At 41.2% G+C, this 14,622-nt stretch overlaps 3 protein-coding genes across 4 annotated transcripts; 1 reads left to right on the plus strand and 2 right to left on the minus strand.

Annotated features, from left to right (window-relative positions):
- Window positions 1-6,367: 6,367 nt before the first annotated feature.
- LOC118339673 (coiled-coil domain-containing protein 122) lies at window positions 6,368-8,888 on the minus strand. The gene is made up of 6 exons (XM_035677373.1): window positions 8,861-8,888; window positions 8,372-8,484; window positions 7,315-7,716; window positions 7,108-7,224; window positions 6,722-6,795; window positions 6,368-6,464 (listed from the first exon to the last, which is right to left on the minus strand). The coding sequence occupies exons 1-6, from the start codon at window positions 8,886-8,888 to the stop codon at window positions 6,368-6,370; spliced, it is 831 nt and encodes a 276-aa protein (XP_035533266.1).
- A 284-nt stretch (window positions 8,889-9,172) lies between these two features.
- Window positions 9,173-11,451, plus strand: mtrf1 (mitochondrial translational release factor 1). The gene is made up of 9 exons (XM_035677891.1): window positions 9,173-9,678; window positions 9,866-9,963; window positions 10,040-10,121; window positions 10,216-10,323; window positions 10,403-10,575; window positions 10,656-10,773; window positions 10,861-10,997; window positions 11,086-11,184; window positions 11,288-11,451. The coding sequence occupies exons 1-9, from the start codon at window positions 9,285-9,287 to the stop codon at window positions 11,399-11,401; spliced, it is 1,323 nt and encodes a 440-aa protein (XP_035533784.1). The 5' UTR covers window positions 9,173-9,284; the 3' UTR covers window positions 11,402-11,451.
- A 386-nt stretch (window positions 11,452-11,837) lies between these two features.
- wbp4 (WW domain binding protein 4) lies at window positions 11,838-14,622 on the minus strand. 2 transcript variants are annotated; one of them, XM_035677894.1, is made up of 8 exons: window positions 14,511-14,622; window positions 13,991-14,117; window positions 13,662-13,886; window positions 13,488-13,567; window positions 13,292-13,367; window positions 12,970-13,172; window positions 12,635-12,870; window positions 11,838-12,510 (listed from the first exon to the last, which is right to left on the minus strand). In XM_035677894.1, exons 2-8 carry the CDS (start codon window positions 14,073-14,075, stop codon window positions 12,309-12,311), a joined length of 1,107 nt encoding a protein of 368 aa, XP_035533787.1. In that variant the 5' UTR covers window positions 14,076-14,117; window positions 14,511-14,622; the 3' UTR covers window positions 11,838-12,308. The 2 variants fall into 2 exon arrangements, with proteins under 2 accessions (XP_035533787.1, XP_035533786.1); XM_035677893.1 differs by having other exon boundaries at window positions 13,662-13,889.

Below are 14,622 nucleotides of genomic sequence, written 5' to 3' on the forward strand. Positions count from 1 at the left end.
TTTACTTTAGTAAAAGTAATACTGTGTTTTAAAAATACTGTATTGTTAGAAGCTTTAAGACAGTATTTACACAAATGACTCACTGCTGGGTGTGTGTGTGTGAAGCACTGACTCTAAGTCTCTACTATAAGTCACCATTCCTGTCACTATGTGAAGGTAAGTGCTCCTGCTTTCGATAAGCAAACAGCACATACATGCCGCCCACATGTATTATATGATGTAAGGTTTTCAAAGTTTCCCCCACTTCCCCAGAAATTGTTCATCCTACTATTTCTGTAAAAAAGGTCCATTGTTGAGTGTCTATGGGATCAAATAACACAATCATGATCACATTGGTATATATATAAACTAAGAGGGCGGCGAGGGAGCGCTTTTTTCCAAGCTTTGTCTGAAGGGAGGCCTACAGTCTGAGACTGAGAAAACCCCTGATGTAAGCAGAGACTCACTGAACGTGTCATAACATGCATTTTAAAAACTGTCCTGTTATCTGCCAAGGATACTGGGACACTGAATTGTGTGTTTGTTTGCGTTGCTCAGGTACATAGCAGGGTGGGGATTTGTTATGGGCGTGTTTGTGGGTTAAAGGTTTCCTTTATTACATCTATTTCTGGCCTGGCCTATTTTCCTGTAGTCAAGTGAGACCTTTTAGTCACGTCACGCTCTTAAGTTCTCTCATCCCACATTCCCGGTTCAAAGTCACACTCAACTGTGGACCATTTCGTGCCTGTGCAAACCAAAACATTCCTTAGACTGATACCCAACCACACCCTACAGTACCACTGAACAACTTCACCTGGTTTCTGTGTACAGTCAATGCCAAGTTAAGGGAACAGCTCTCAACTTCTGGAAACTACTCCAATAACTGCCCCTGTGACCCGCCCAGTGGGATTATTTTATGTTGAAAGAAGAAAAAGAAGATTTTAGTCATCAATGAATCACATGCTGAATGCTGACGATTATTATTGTGTATCTAAGCAGATTAAAGCAACGTGAAATTAAGGCAGGATGTTTAAAGTTGGTTGGAAAAGTCAGCAGGTTTTGTTGGTAAACTGGTGAGCTGGTGATGTGCTGTTTAGTCTAAGAAGGACCAATGGGAGCAATTAGAGGCCAGCCAGAGTCACAGTGGTTTCCCCTGTGTGTTCAACCCTGCCTTCTGAGGGATATCCCCTCCTCACTCCTTTTTAATTTGGTTCTCCACGCACAAACATGCTTATTTTCCTACAACAACACAGACCAGAAATCTGTCTCGTAAATCAGGATTACATACTTTCAGACAGGACCTTCTCTGAGTTGTCTGATAACTTTACAGAGACTGTAATTACTTCTCCAAACAAAAGAGGGTAAATAAACTCCCTCTGGTCTCCAGTGGACTGAGCTGTTGCCTGTGGAGTCTATGAAGCCCTAAGCGTCTTTAAGCCACAGCAAAACAATTACGGCTAGCACTGAGATGTCGGGTTCTCTGGGAATTGAAACTGAAACTGAGTTCATCTTTCTGAGGAAACTAATCCGAGTATTCTCTCCTGACTTGAAGAGGTTGATCATTTGGGTCGTCTTAGAAGTGTGTTCTCGGAAAGCTCCTCCTGCATTTTCTCAGACGTGATTAAACTACTGATGTTAGGAAAACTTCGCTCAGTGTGTTTATGGACGCAACGACTCGAGCTGATTGTGTATACACACACACACTCACTCACACACAGCCGGTTGAGGTGAAGTGCCACCCACCATTCACCAGCTGCTGGGTGGGAGTCAGTTGTTGTTGACCATGAGATAACATAATGCAAATTGTCTTGTTTGATGAGGGCAGTTCGGACAGGAAACTGAATCTGTTTAAGTTTATAAAGAAATGAAAAAAAACAAACAAACACATTTGAGAAGCTGGAACCAAAGAATATTTGGCATTTCATTTCATCGATTGTGACATTTTTTGTTTAATTTTGGTTGATGGACTTTGTTTGAGCACTTTACAACTCAACAATCAATTATCTCTAGCTTTGCAAACTCACACTGCGGCCAAAACCAACTAAAGCAGCCGCCTACTATTTGTCTTCCCGTTACAGTACTTATTACAGTCTGGTGCAGCCTGTATCAGAACTCTATTAAACTGTTGAATATTTTGGGGAATTACCCTTATTTGCTTTCTTGTTAGATGAGAAGATTGATACCACTCATGTATCTGTACCCTAAATATGGAGCTGTCGGTCTTTATGCTAAGTTAAACTAGTAACATCCTGGCTTTGGCTTCAAATCTATTTATTTATTTATTTATTTATTTATTTATCTATTTATTTACTATAAGAGCGGTTTTAATCTTCTGATAAAACATTTGGCAAGACTACTCCTTAATGTTGTCACAGGTCCTTTCTCAATGATTATTTATGGGAATTCTTGGTAACCGTGAGATATTCTGATAAGACTCTATTTTGTTCCAAGAAGCAAGTTAGCTGGATGACTTCACTGATTAAAATCGGGAGCTTGGGCTTGTCTCAGAAGACCATTGTGTTTCTCAGAAAGGTTTTCCAGCTAACTCAGTTGAAATACCCTCCTTCTTGGAAGAGGCTCCAGATTTACTTTGCTGAGCAGACACTCAAATTGTTATTATGAAAGTTAAATGGCAGGCGGTGTCTTCAGTAGCAGACCCATCCAAAGAACATGAGTGACACTTAAAGAAGAAGTTATGTTTTCATAAGCGGATTATGTTTTCAAAACGGTTGTCACAGAAGTCAGCGATAACGTCTCAGTATGCACCTGCACATGCACATACACACTACGACTGCACAGATGAGATAAGAATCACCAAAACTGGATTTTACGATTGGAAATCATCCAATGCTGACAAACTTACACAACCAGCAAGATAAACACACTCCCACGGTGCATCAGCTGTTATTATTTATCACACCTCTATCATTATGTTCCCCGCTCTGCCAAACTGCAGTAAACACACCTCAACCTGCAGTAGTAGGAGGAATTTCTTACACACAACCGAACTCGAGGTATGCACATAAGGATTTCTCAAACGCTACAGGCCAGCTGTGTTTGCTTCAATGCGACATACACGGGCAACATGCCAGAGGAGGTGCTAGCAACCATAAAGGTGCCAGTCAGACATACTTAAAACATGCTCCAGATGGAGTACAGCTTTAATGGGAGGAATGCAGAGCTGCAACTGTGTAAAACAAAATGCAGCAGAGGCCGGAGTATGAATTTACGGGTTGTCACGTTCTGTTCTGCTTCTACAGCAGGTAAAGATTTATAGCTTGACATCAACCGTACACGAGACTGCAGGAGCTCATGTCCCTCTGCATTATGCAACCCTTCTTATAGCTGTGACCAAGGAGGCAGCATGCATTAAGATCTAAATAATAAGTGTACATGGCCCAATTAATGCTCCAAGGAGGCTAGTTATAAGAAGAACTATCATGTTATTAAGTTATAGACAGCATCAGAACTAAAAGACTAATTCCTCGTACAAATTACAGCGTAATTCATGATGCTCAGCTCAAACTGTCCCTGATGTACAAAGAAAGATTAAATATGATCATATTATCTTATGAGAATTTAACCAGGAGTCAAAGATCTCTACTAATTTCACGTTTCACTGCTACAGGATACACTTTTTAGTAACATTTCCTACATTTCAGATGAGTTCTTCTGGATGGACGATTATAAAAAAAAAACTTGAGCTGCGATGGCTGATTTTATTTGTTGAGCTTGGGAGACAAGACAAAGCTCTTTGTTTGCAATGTAATGTAAGAGGTTATGTTCATATCTGGTGCATGTTTCAACACTGCAACAGTAGTTTTCCACATGAAAAAGTGAATGTGGGCTGGGCACTTGTACAGCATGACACAGTAACTAACTAATCTCTAATAATCTTGTTGATCCAAGTTGATGGGAATCTTTACAGTGAGAAAATAAAAAAGGAGACAAGGTTCAGAATAGATACCACATTTCTGAGTTATTGTAATCAATAATATATTGATATTCCTTCCTCACCTTCTACTTCTTTCTCTCTAGGCCCAATTTTATTAAAGAAGCAGAGTTAATAAAATGTGCACTGCACCTACTCAAGATGAGAAATAAATGAGCTCAGCCATTCTGCAGAGAGCGTCTCAGTCGATGTAAAAGCCTGCCAAGCATGTTTCAATTGGCACACTTGTTTATCAAAAGACCAACACAAGGTTAAAAAGATGTTTCTTGGAGGGGAAGGCAGGCCAGTTTGAAATATTTAGCAATAGAGCGTTGTTGTGTTGATGTTCAAAGAACACAGATCCATGGATCACAGTTTGTGTTACTGTAGACAATCTCCTGGCAGGATGAGAACGCTGAAGTACGTCTTAGAGCTGTAAAAAACTTTAAGGGTGATATACCTGTTGAATGAACTCTTTAAACGGACATATGTTCAGTTATTTCTCTTTTAATCCCTAAACTCCCCCTCTTTGTTATCCGTTTCAGCAGCCAAGTATATTTTGAAGGGACGCTTGATGCCAAAGTGGAGTATACAAAATGTCCAAGCCAAATAAGGAAAACCAGCCTGTGGTAGAAGGCTGGTGTTGAATTTGTTCCCTAATTAGCTCGTGCTTAATTAGCTTGGACTGTACAGGAAGATATGAGTGGCGTTTATTTAAAGAGTTTCTTGCAAACGAGGTGCGTGCTGCAAGGAGCTGCCCCTCAGAGTGGAAACCCACTGTTATGCAAGTGCAACACAATCAATGCATAACCTAATGTAGAGAAGAAACAGCCACGTCTCGTGCGCTTTAAAGGGTCATGCAGTGGAGAGTGTACAGGCACGTGTTGTACGCTCAAAGGGGGAAATATAAATTCACTGCGGCATGTTTCTATATATATCAGACTGCTCTAAGAGTGTGTTTTGGAAAGTTTGCTACACATTTGCCCTGTGACTTTATGTCTGAAACTCTTGTGTGTAATATTGGGAGTGTGTGTAAGGAAAGAGCAGAGGGCGGTCAGGCTGAGAATATGCTAATAAAGGTCAGTCAGACAGAACGATGCTGCAGTATAGCAGCCTGGATAGACTCCCCTGGCGCACCTTTGAGGAAATAACCCACTAAACTACAATTTGTGGATGAGTGGGTAACGAAAACAGTCTTAACTTTTGGGAAATTCATCACACGTTGTCCTTTACCTCCCACACATTCAACCAGATTCACTAACTGTAAATTATAGCTGTAGGTACCATGGGTTACTACACAGTTTGCAGTTCAAAACCGATAACTTTTACACATATTACTGAAAAAATAGTTTTTTAAATGTCATATAGTTGCATGCATTTGTCTTGAAATTGTTAATTATGTTATTTAATTGCTGACTATATATATATATATTCATATATATGTATGGCAGCTGACACACACATCAAATGTTTGCAGATGATAGGTTACAAATCTGCACAAAAAGATGAAAAAAGTAATTAATGTGTGCTCTGAACATTGTCACCTTATATATTATATAATATAATATATATTTTTTTGTCTTTTTAAGCTTTGTAAATCAACTTTGCTACTGTTTGGTCTTTAGTTAACCTCTCCAGGCCCCAAATATGCAATTCCATGCCTTTTGATGGTTTTTCATAATTGCTCCAATAACGCAAAGAGACATACAGTCTGAACAAACACACGTACGACAAAATGTGTAAATGAGGGAAACACGCTTAATGTCTCAAGTTTTAGCTTTTCTCAGAGGCTGACGTGATGTGGAGTGTTTTTCTTCTGAAAAAGGCAGTTTCATTGTTCAATTAGTTCAAAGTTATGGCTGAAGTAGCACAGTCACGCCCTCGTTAACTGGCAGTGGGACTGTCACCTCGCAGACCATCAAGTGACCCAGTGAAGCGGAAGCTGGAACAGCGTGTACCAAAACAACACCATCATCAACATCGACAGTTAGAGCAGACACTTGGCTTTTGTTCAGCACAGGTCACCGTGGTGGACACTGAGCGGACAATCCGATTCACTGCCACCACCCAACCTAAAATCCCATCCCACGCCCTGCTGATGATGACCCTGATTTGGTCTCAGAACAGCCGCAGGAAAGTGAAACACTCATGCATCCCGTCCTGCTATTGAAGTAAATCGAATATTTTGTGATAACAGGCAAATATTTTAATACTTCTGCTGTTTTCTCTTTGATAAAACACTCACAATTACCAGCTGGTATCAAACTACTGGTGAGGCTTTTGTGTTAACATACATGTATTTGACACTGCTGCCCCCTGCTGGTCAGTTATAGTAACAGCAACAATTAAACAAACACCCATAGTAAAACTACAACGACCTTGCATTTAATCTGATAAAACAATTAACTTATATAAGGTGGTAATCTTATAATCTCTGTTTATCCACTACAGTACAGTTTAATGACCACTGGCCACTGAGTCCTGTGATGACTTCAGCTGCCTCCTGAGCTCCGCTAGCTGTCTCTCCATGTGGTAGATATCTTCAGACATTTGCCTAAAGCAGACACAGTTCAGTAGCGTTTAATATATGGAACCTTATTGCACAGCGTGGAGCAATTTGCCTCTAAACAGCCTCCTGATTTGTTCCCTATTTATGGCTTTTGGGACGTTTTTATCCCAACTTTTGGTTTGTTATCTATACATTTAGAATTAACATCTGAGAGAAACATTAATTGAAATTCCCATCCCTAAATATGCACTTTCTAGGTGTGTAAAAAAAGATGATATCATGTATTTGCATATATTTTTCACCTGTGGACAGCCTGGGCCCTGCTCAGCTGGCAGTGGAGTCGCTTTATGATGGCTTCGTAGCGCCTATTCTGAATCTGGAAACACACACAAATTCAATTTGATACGTTTTCAATGGGAATAAAACTTAACATGATGTGTCTCCCGTCTTGTGCTAAATTTGTGTAAACTGAGAATAGGGATTTCTTCAATGCTGTACCTTCATCTGTTGTAGATTTTTAATATATACAATAGAGCAGTGCTCTCTGATCTGCAGCAATTCTGATTTATTAATGTAATTTTATAAGCAAAAATGGCAAAAGTCACAATTTCCAGCTTCCCAAATGTGAATATTTTCTGTTTTTCATGCTCATCTGTGATAGTAAACACACAACTTCTCTTCGCCATACCTCTACATCTTTCTTTATCTGGGCCTGAGTCTCAAACTCTTTTCGCAGTCGTTCTTTCCTCTCAGCTGTAGCCTTCCTCTTCACAGAGATCTCCCCCTTCAGAGCATCAATCTCTCTCTGCGGATAATTCACCAAAAAAACAAACAAACAACATGATATGTACAGTTTAAAATGTGACTACGACTCAGGATCCAGTTCATTTTGTACCACCTTTGCCACTTGCACTGTGTTTCCATGTGGATTCTCCAGATCTTCCCTCAGCTCCTCTTTCTTCTGCGCCAGCACCCTGACCAGCGCTCTCTTCTCTGCAAGCTCTTTATAGGCCGCCGTCTGGCTCGCCGCATGCAAAACTGCTGCTCTGTGAGCCTCCATGTTGTTTCGGTAAGTGTCGAACCTTTCCAATGCCATGCGAGCGTTCTCTCCCTCTTCACTTACACCAGTGCGGAGCTCTGTGTTTTCCTTGCTGATGGATACGCAGCGATCACACAGGACTGTTGTCTGCCGCTCCAGGCGCTCCATCTCGCCCTCCAGCATCAGGATCTCCCTCACTTTAGATCTCAGCTCCTGCTCGGCCGTCTCACCTTTCCTCTCAACGTCGGAAAGAATTGCCTGGAAAAGGAATCGTGACATCCAAATGAGGGCCTGATCTCCAAGCGAAGGCGTTTGAAATAAGCAGACATATGACACACTCTCACAGCTTTTACAGAAACTAGTCTTTTGGATGAAAAGGGGAAAAAATACAACATTTTCCCAACAATCTCAAGGATTTTAAGGGCCACACGTAGATACAAAGTTGTCTATTATGGATGCAGATTCAGACACTTAGAATAAAAACTCTCTGTAACTACATACTGCAAATATTAATGACTAGTCCATTACTGCGGTGACTTTAAATTAACCTGCGCCACCACAATATAATATTAATGACTCCAAAACTTTCTCCTCACTGTTTCTTTTTAAATCTTAAAACCCACCTCTTCTCTTTGGCTTTTGACAGTGTTGATTTTATGTGTATACATGGTTATTATTTATTTTATTTTATTGTTTGTTCATCGTTCTATCGTCTGCTTCATCTTTTTATCGTGTTATCTAAAAAGATATCACAGTAAAAACACAGATAAATCCAGTTTTACTTTCACTTTATAGAGTACTACTATAAAGTGTTTTAAGTGCATAGGTTAGTGGAAAGAATACTTTAGTTTTTTTAGTTTATAGGCAGTGTTTTCTTGAGTTATAGTGACTTAAAAAGGGGTTAAAGGTGAACCTGCAGGGAGCTGAGTGTCTTCTGTTTCTCTTTCAGGGCTTCAGTCTGGGCAAAGCCATGTTGACTGACATCCTCCACCGCTTTGGTTAACGAGAACTGCTTCTTCTGTGCTCCTGAAGGGCGGTTAATAAAAGTGTATCAAGGTTTCTGTTAATGTAGTTACTCATGTTTCCAGTTATGAAGCATAATTTGACGGTAAAGAAGGTCATTTGTGTCTTAGAAAAACAAAATGTTACAGATTTTAACATCTTATTTGGTTATAGCGAGTTTAAGGTGTCAAAACAGGTCTAAAGTGAGCTAAAATTAACTAATAACTGAGAACTAACTAAGATTAACATTATTTTCTCAGTTAAATCAGCTTTCATAGGCTGAGTTGCCTTAAACACTCAAATTATATTTAAAATTTTTCTGTCAATTAACTAGTATTAACAAGTTATTAGCTACAGTTAAACTACTATAGTTTAAAGTTGATGATATTTATCATCTTACCATTTTCACTGGCTCTAAAGTTTGACATTTTGACGTCAGCTAACAGCTAACGTTAAATGTTAAACATTAGTTATCCTAATGCCTAACGTAGTTTTAGTTTAAAGTTTTTTTTTTTAATTAGTAAAAATAAATAGATACAATTCAAGTGTGATTTAATTTATAAATTAAATTATAATTTAATTTATAAATATAAATAATAATTTAAAAAAAAGCGACTTTCAATAATTAGCCCAACGGCCGAGACAATGAAACTACAGTTCCCAGAGTTCAGTTCGCGAGTCTCCTCGACCTTGCGCCTTAAACTCCTTCCGGTATCTCTTAACGGCTCGCCGCAGTTGTAGTCTTTTGAGTTTTTTTGCAATCACTTGAACAACACCGTGTGAATAGTGATTTAATTGACTCATTGTTCGCTAAATGAAGTCAAATGCTCGCCAGCCGCTGGTTTCGGCTGTTCTCTCTACGTAGCCGTGTAGTTTATAACACCAGCAGAGGAAGAGGAGGAGGAAGGAGGAGGACATTGACAGGACACAAGCATGGCAACACCACAGTGGTGCAACACTGGGGCAGGGCAGCACCTGAACGCCTCTCTCACAGCGATGTGGGGGGCTTGTACAAGAGGGAGTCCGTTCAGAGGTATCTCCAGCAGCTCATGGAGGAGTACAGGGACCTCAGCAAGGAGTTAGAGCAGCCATATCTCAGCGAGTCTGACAGAAAAGTGCTGATGAAGAGACACACAGAGCTGCTGCCTCTGGCAAATGTGTTTGAGAGCACTGTGCAGGCCCTGAAAGACCTTGAGGAGGTCCTGTCTCTTCTGCACAGTGAGTGGTTTCTGTGTTTATGTCCAATAATTGTCAAAATGTAAGTAATTCTTTGGTTTTTGCAGAAGGTAACGGTGTTACAGTGTCTTTCAGAAAGGTACTGGAGGGTTTATTTGTTAAACTCGCTCTTAAATTGCAGTCAGGATCCAAAATGTCTTTGAATGCGATTAACCATGTTCTGCTGCAGGTTCCTCTGGTACCAAAGATGAAGACACACAGCTGACCCAGCTGCTGAAAGAGGAGGAAGCACAAATCTCCCGCAAGATCTTGGCCTTAAGAAAAGACGTAAGACCCCAAATGTGTGATCGAATATGTGTGTAAATGTGTTACAGAATATGAGTTTATCCTCTTTTATCTCCAGCTCATCAAAGCTCTTGTGCCCTCTGACCCCCTCGACTCCAGCGATATTCTGCTGGAGGTTGTATCAGGACGAACAACGGGAGGTATGAACGTGAACATACAAGTATCTGGTTGTATGATTGGAAACAAATAAGTGAAGTCGCTGACAGTCTTTACTGTCCATTTATGTGGTTTCAGGTGACATCTGTCAGCAGTTCACCAGAGAAATGTTTGACATGTACCAGGGTTTCGCCTCTCACAAGAACTGGGACTTTGAGGTTTTTAACTACACAAACGCAGAGTATGGTAAGTCATATAATGGCCTTTAATCCGGCTGGTGCGGAGCCTTTGCCGGCTGCGTTCATCGACTGTGTCTCCGTCTCAGGTGGTTTGCACCACGCGGCGGTGAGAATAGCCGGGGAGAACGTGTACAGATACCTGAAGCATGAAGGAGGAACGCACCGGGTGCAAAGGATCCCCGAGGTGGGCCTCTCCTCCAGGATGCAGCGAATCCACACGGGAACCATGACTGTCATTATCCTGCCGCAGCCAGTGGAGGTACACTCTCTTTATGACCGGCTTTTATCATCCGTCTGTGTTTATTAGCGTCTTTATTTTTGTGTGTTTCGTGTTCATAGTTTGACGTCCACATTGATCCGAAGGATCTTCGCATCGACACGTTCAGGTCTCGAGGTGCCGGGGGCCAAAGCGTCAACACGACGGACAGTGCAGTGCGCATCGTTCATCTTCCCACAGGTAAAACTACAGACAGTTCTGCTTTCATTTCATATGAAATATAAACCAGGCCTCGTCACCATCTGTTTTTCATTGTTATCTGAGCAGGTACAACAGCTGAGTGTCAGCAGACTCGCTCTCAGCTGCAAAACAGAGACACCGCCATGCGCGTGCTGAGGGCCAGGCTCTACCAGAGCATGATGGGCAAAGAGACGGAGCAGAGGTATACGCAACGAAAGCAGCAGGTGAGCGAACTCCTTGTGTACCAGGAAAATATGCGTAACGTTCAGAAATCTTTGTATGTCATCTTTCTCGTCTGTTAACTAACTTCAGGTGGGCACGCGCTCTCAGTCGGAGAGGATCCGCACCTACAACTTCAGCCAGGATCGTGTCACAGACCACCGGACTGGATATGTTACTAGAGACATTAAGGTTAGATATTAAGGGAGTGTCAGTCATGTCACGTTGTGTTTTGGTAATGTCATTTTCAAAACTGATGTCCGGTTCGTTAATTCTGGTTCTGGTCTGTGTTTAGGAGTTCATGAAAGGAGGGGAGGCTCTCCATGATCTGATCTGTGACGTACTTGAACACACGGAGAGGGAGGCTTTTATAGAGGTGGTGGAGAGGAGCCTGAAGCCATCGGTATAATGTGTGCTTGTGCTTGTGTGTCTTTTTTAAATAAAATATTAAATTATGTATATTGTGTCATGGTTATTCCCTAAATAACAAAGTACAATTTGCTTATCAAAATGTTAAAATTAATGAGCCGATGTAACAGTAAAGCTGACTTATTAAAAGTGACTGTAAACAGACATCAGGGCTGTTTATTGTCAGTAAGTATCCTTCGTGGTTCTTTGCCAATCAGGGTGCGGTAAAACCAATCTATCAGTTTTATACACACACTCTCCCCAAAAGCATGTCACACCCTGCGTGTGTGTGTGCCAGCTGACCAGCAACCTTTAAGTCATCCAACCTCTTAGTAATGTTTTCTTCCTCACCTCAGCTGTCTGAACCTGTTTTCAAACTAATTCTGCTGGTAAAGTTACGTTTTCGGTATCTGAGCAGTCATAAAACACGGACATCCTAAATTTAACATCTTTAATCACTTCTATCCAAACTGCTTTATGAGAGTATGACATTTTAACTGACACACGTTGTAATGATATTTTCAGAGATGCTTACAATGGTAAGAAAAAAAAATACAGATATGGAAAATACAAAAAATTATTTGAATTGCTCTGTATATGTACATCTGCACTTACCACACTATAAGAAGAAATTAATAAAATGATCAAACTGGGATGCTGACAATATTGTATAAGACTAAGAAAAGAACATGGATTTTTTTTTTTAAGAAACAGGGTTTCTCAGGTCAATGTGTCCTAAAAATGTTAATAAAAAAAAGATATTTGTGCATCTTAGGTAAAAAAAACAAACAAACTTCTAATGCATTTAATTCACGTCCAAGATCAAAAATGGTGCATCGGTTCCCAGAAAGAGTTTTATTTGTGTAAAAGTCTCTTGCGTTCTGGCTTGAAGTTGTTCTGTGTTCGGGTCAGTCATCGTCGTCTCTCTGTCGGAGGCTCCTGGATTTGCCGTTCTGTGTCTTGTTTCTCCTGAATGAAGTGGGTCCGCCTTCCTCTCCGAGGGAGGTGATGATGCGTTCCTTGAACTTCGGTTTTGGCTCTGGCGGCAGCTCGGCGGGAGCGCTGGTCGTGTTTCCTTCCACCTGGGGCAGCTGTAAGTCCACGCTGGCACTGTAGGGGAAAGGAAAAAGGGAACCGTTAGAGCCCATTTGACACATATTTATTCTTTATCGGGGTCTGTAGGCTGGTGGATCAATATATCAGTATCCTAATCAACCATTTAAACAACACTTACTATGGATCCTTCTCTTCCTGGATCTGTTCCCAGACCCCATATGGATTTGTAGCTTTGGGCCTTTTGGCTTGCATCTTCCGCTGTATCGGCTCTTCTTCTTTCTTCTCCTCAGGTTCAGCTGTCATGCTTTGGACCTCTTCTTCTTTTTTCGCCTCTTCAGCGTCCTCTTTAGGAGAATCATCACTTGCTTTATCTTCTCCCTCTTTTTCTGAGGGCTCGTCTTCTGCTTTTCTTTTCTGAAAACAACAAAAAAAAACAAGGTAGAAAAACTGTGAGGTCTGGATTTTTTTGTCTACAGAATCTCGACAAGCAGATGTTAAAATTCTTCCTCTCACCCTGAAGCTGATCTTCGGGACTTTAGGCTGCTGGCTGGCTTGTTCAGGGACTTCGCCCTCTTGAGATGCAGGGGCCTCATTGGAGCCTTCCTCTGATCCCGAGAGTGGCTCCGGCTGAGGGGTTGAAGGCTCTTCCTCTATGTTGGACCCAGATCCAGAAGCCTCATCAGAAGGAAAGTCTGTTGGCTTCTCCCAACTGGACTCTGAGGGGTGAGGAAGATATCAGAAAGAATAAGAGGTGGAATCCAGAAACAGTAACACCACAACTTGAATGAATTCAGTGGTAATTTAAGTTAATTTTAGATGAGAACATTTTTTTTACCTCCAGTCTCTGAGTTGTAGTAATATGTATAACCTTCAGGACTGACGGCTTCCATCCAAGGACAGCTTGAAGAGCTCTAAAGAAAGAAACAATATTAAAGTATAAATGCATGTTATCAGCAACCAACAGAGCATAATACCTAGTTTAAAATAAAATAAATATGCAAAAAAGGCACAGAAACAAAATATATATTAACCCCAGTCTGTCCAGGCGGGGTCTGTTCAGAGGCTGAACTTCCTCCCTGGAAACCTTCTTCTGGTTTTACCCATTGAGATTCTGTAGTAAAAATACAAACAAAAACATATTGAGATAATGTGTTGGCATACAGGATCCATTCAAAGAGGAGCTGTGTTTTTCAGGTTATGCCCACCTCCAGTTAGCGTGTTGTAATAGTATGTGTTTCCATCATCTGTTTGTCCTTCAATCCAAACCTGCGCGTCCATTTGGTCTCTGAACTTCTTGTTTGCTTTATTTTTCTTTTGCTGTTTTTTGCCCTGGTGTTTCGGCTGATGTTTTGGCTGAGGCTGTACTTGAGGTTGTACCCGAGGTTGTGCCCGAGGTTGTGGCTGTGGTGTTGTTTGGGCCAGTGAACCTTCTCCTAAGACAAAAACACATAATTTAAAATGTTATCAGTAAGCAACATCTCCCCCCGGAGCAGCCAAGTGTTACACATTATTTCAATAAACGCCTAAAAATTACCTGCTGACTCCCTTTCCATCCGCTTCAGATCTTCTTGATATGCCTTCAGTGCGGCCTCCTCCATTGCCGCAAACTCTTTAGACATACGTTCCTCCTGCTTCGCCTTATCAATGCTCTTCTTTTTAATCTGCGGAAAGAAAGATCGGATGAAATGAGTGGCTCCGGCTAGTAGCCAATAAGAAAAGAGCTTTAGAGTCAGATGGGTATGTCTGGACCTTATCTCTCCTGCCAGTCCTGAGAGCGGTGCCAAGAAGTGCCCATTTTTGTTGGCTGTTTAAGTCACCGAGAACCCTCGTTAATGAATACTGATTATGTATTATCTGGGGTTTAAAGCCATGTGAGTCTATGGTCATCTGTGTGCTCGTGAATCAGCAAACAGACGCAGAATCACATGGGCTTAACGTTGAATTAAACTTTGTAAAGTGCAGGTAATCGTCCCACCATGATCAGAAATCCACTTAGACAATGTTATAAACGCTCAAATGGATTGATTGGAAACCCCGCATATGAATGTTAATACCTCAGAGATCTTCGCAGTGACATTTTCTTTGTGGTTCTTCCCTCTTTCGTGGAACTCAACGCTCTGCAGAGCAACACAAACAGAAAGACAAACATCAACATCCTAAAACACT

The sequence above is a fragment of the Morone saxatilis genome, unplaced genomic scaffold, assembly GCF_004916995.1.
Source record: "Morone saxatilis isolate NCDOM2014 unplaced genomic scaffold, NCSU_SB_2.0 Contig6, whole genome shotgun sequence".
In the NCBI taxonomy this organism is placed as follows: Eukaryota; Metazoa; Chordata; class Actinopteri; family Moronidae; genus Morone; species Morone saxatilis.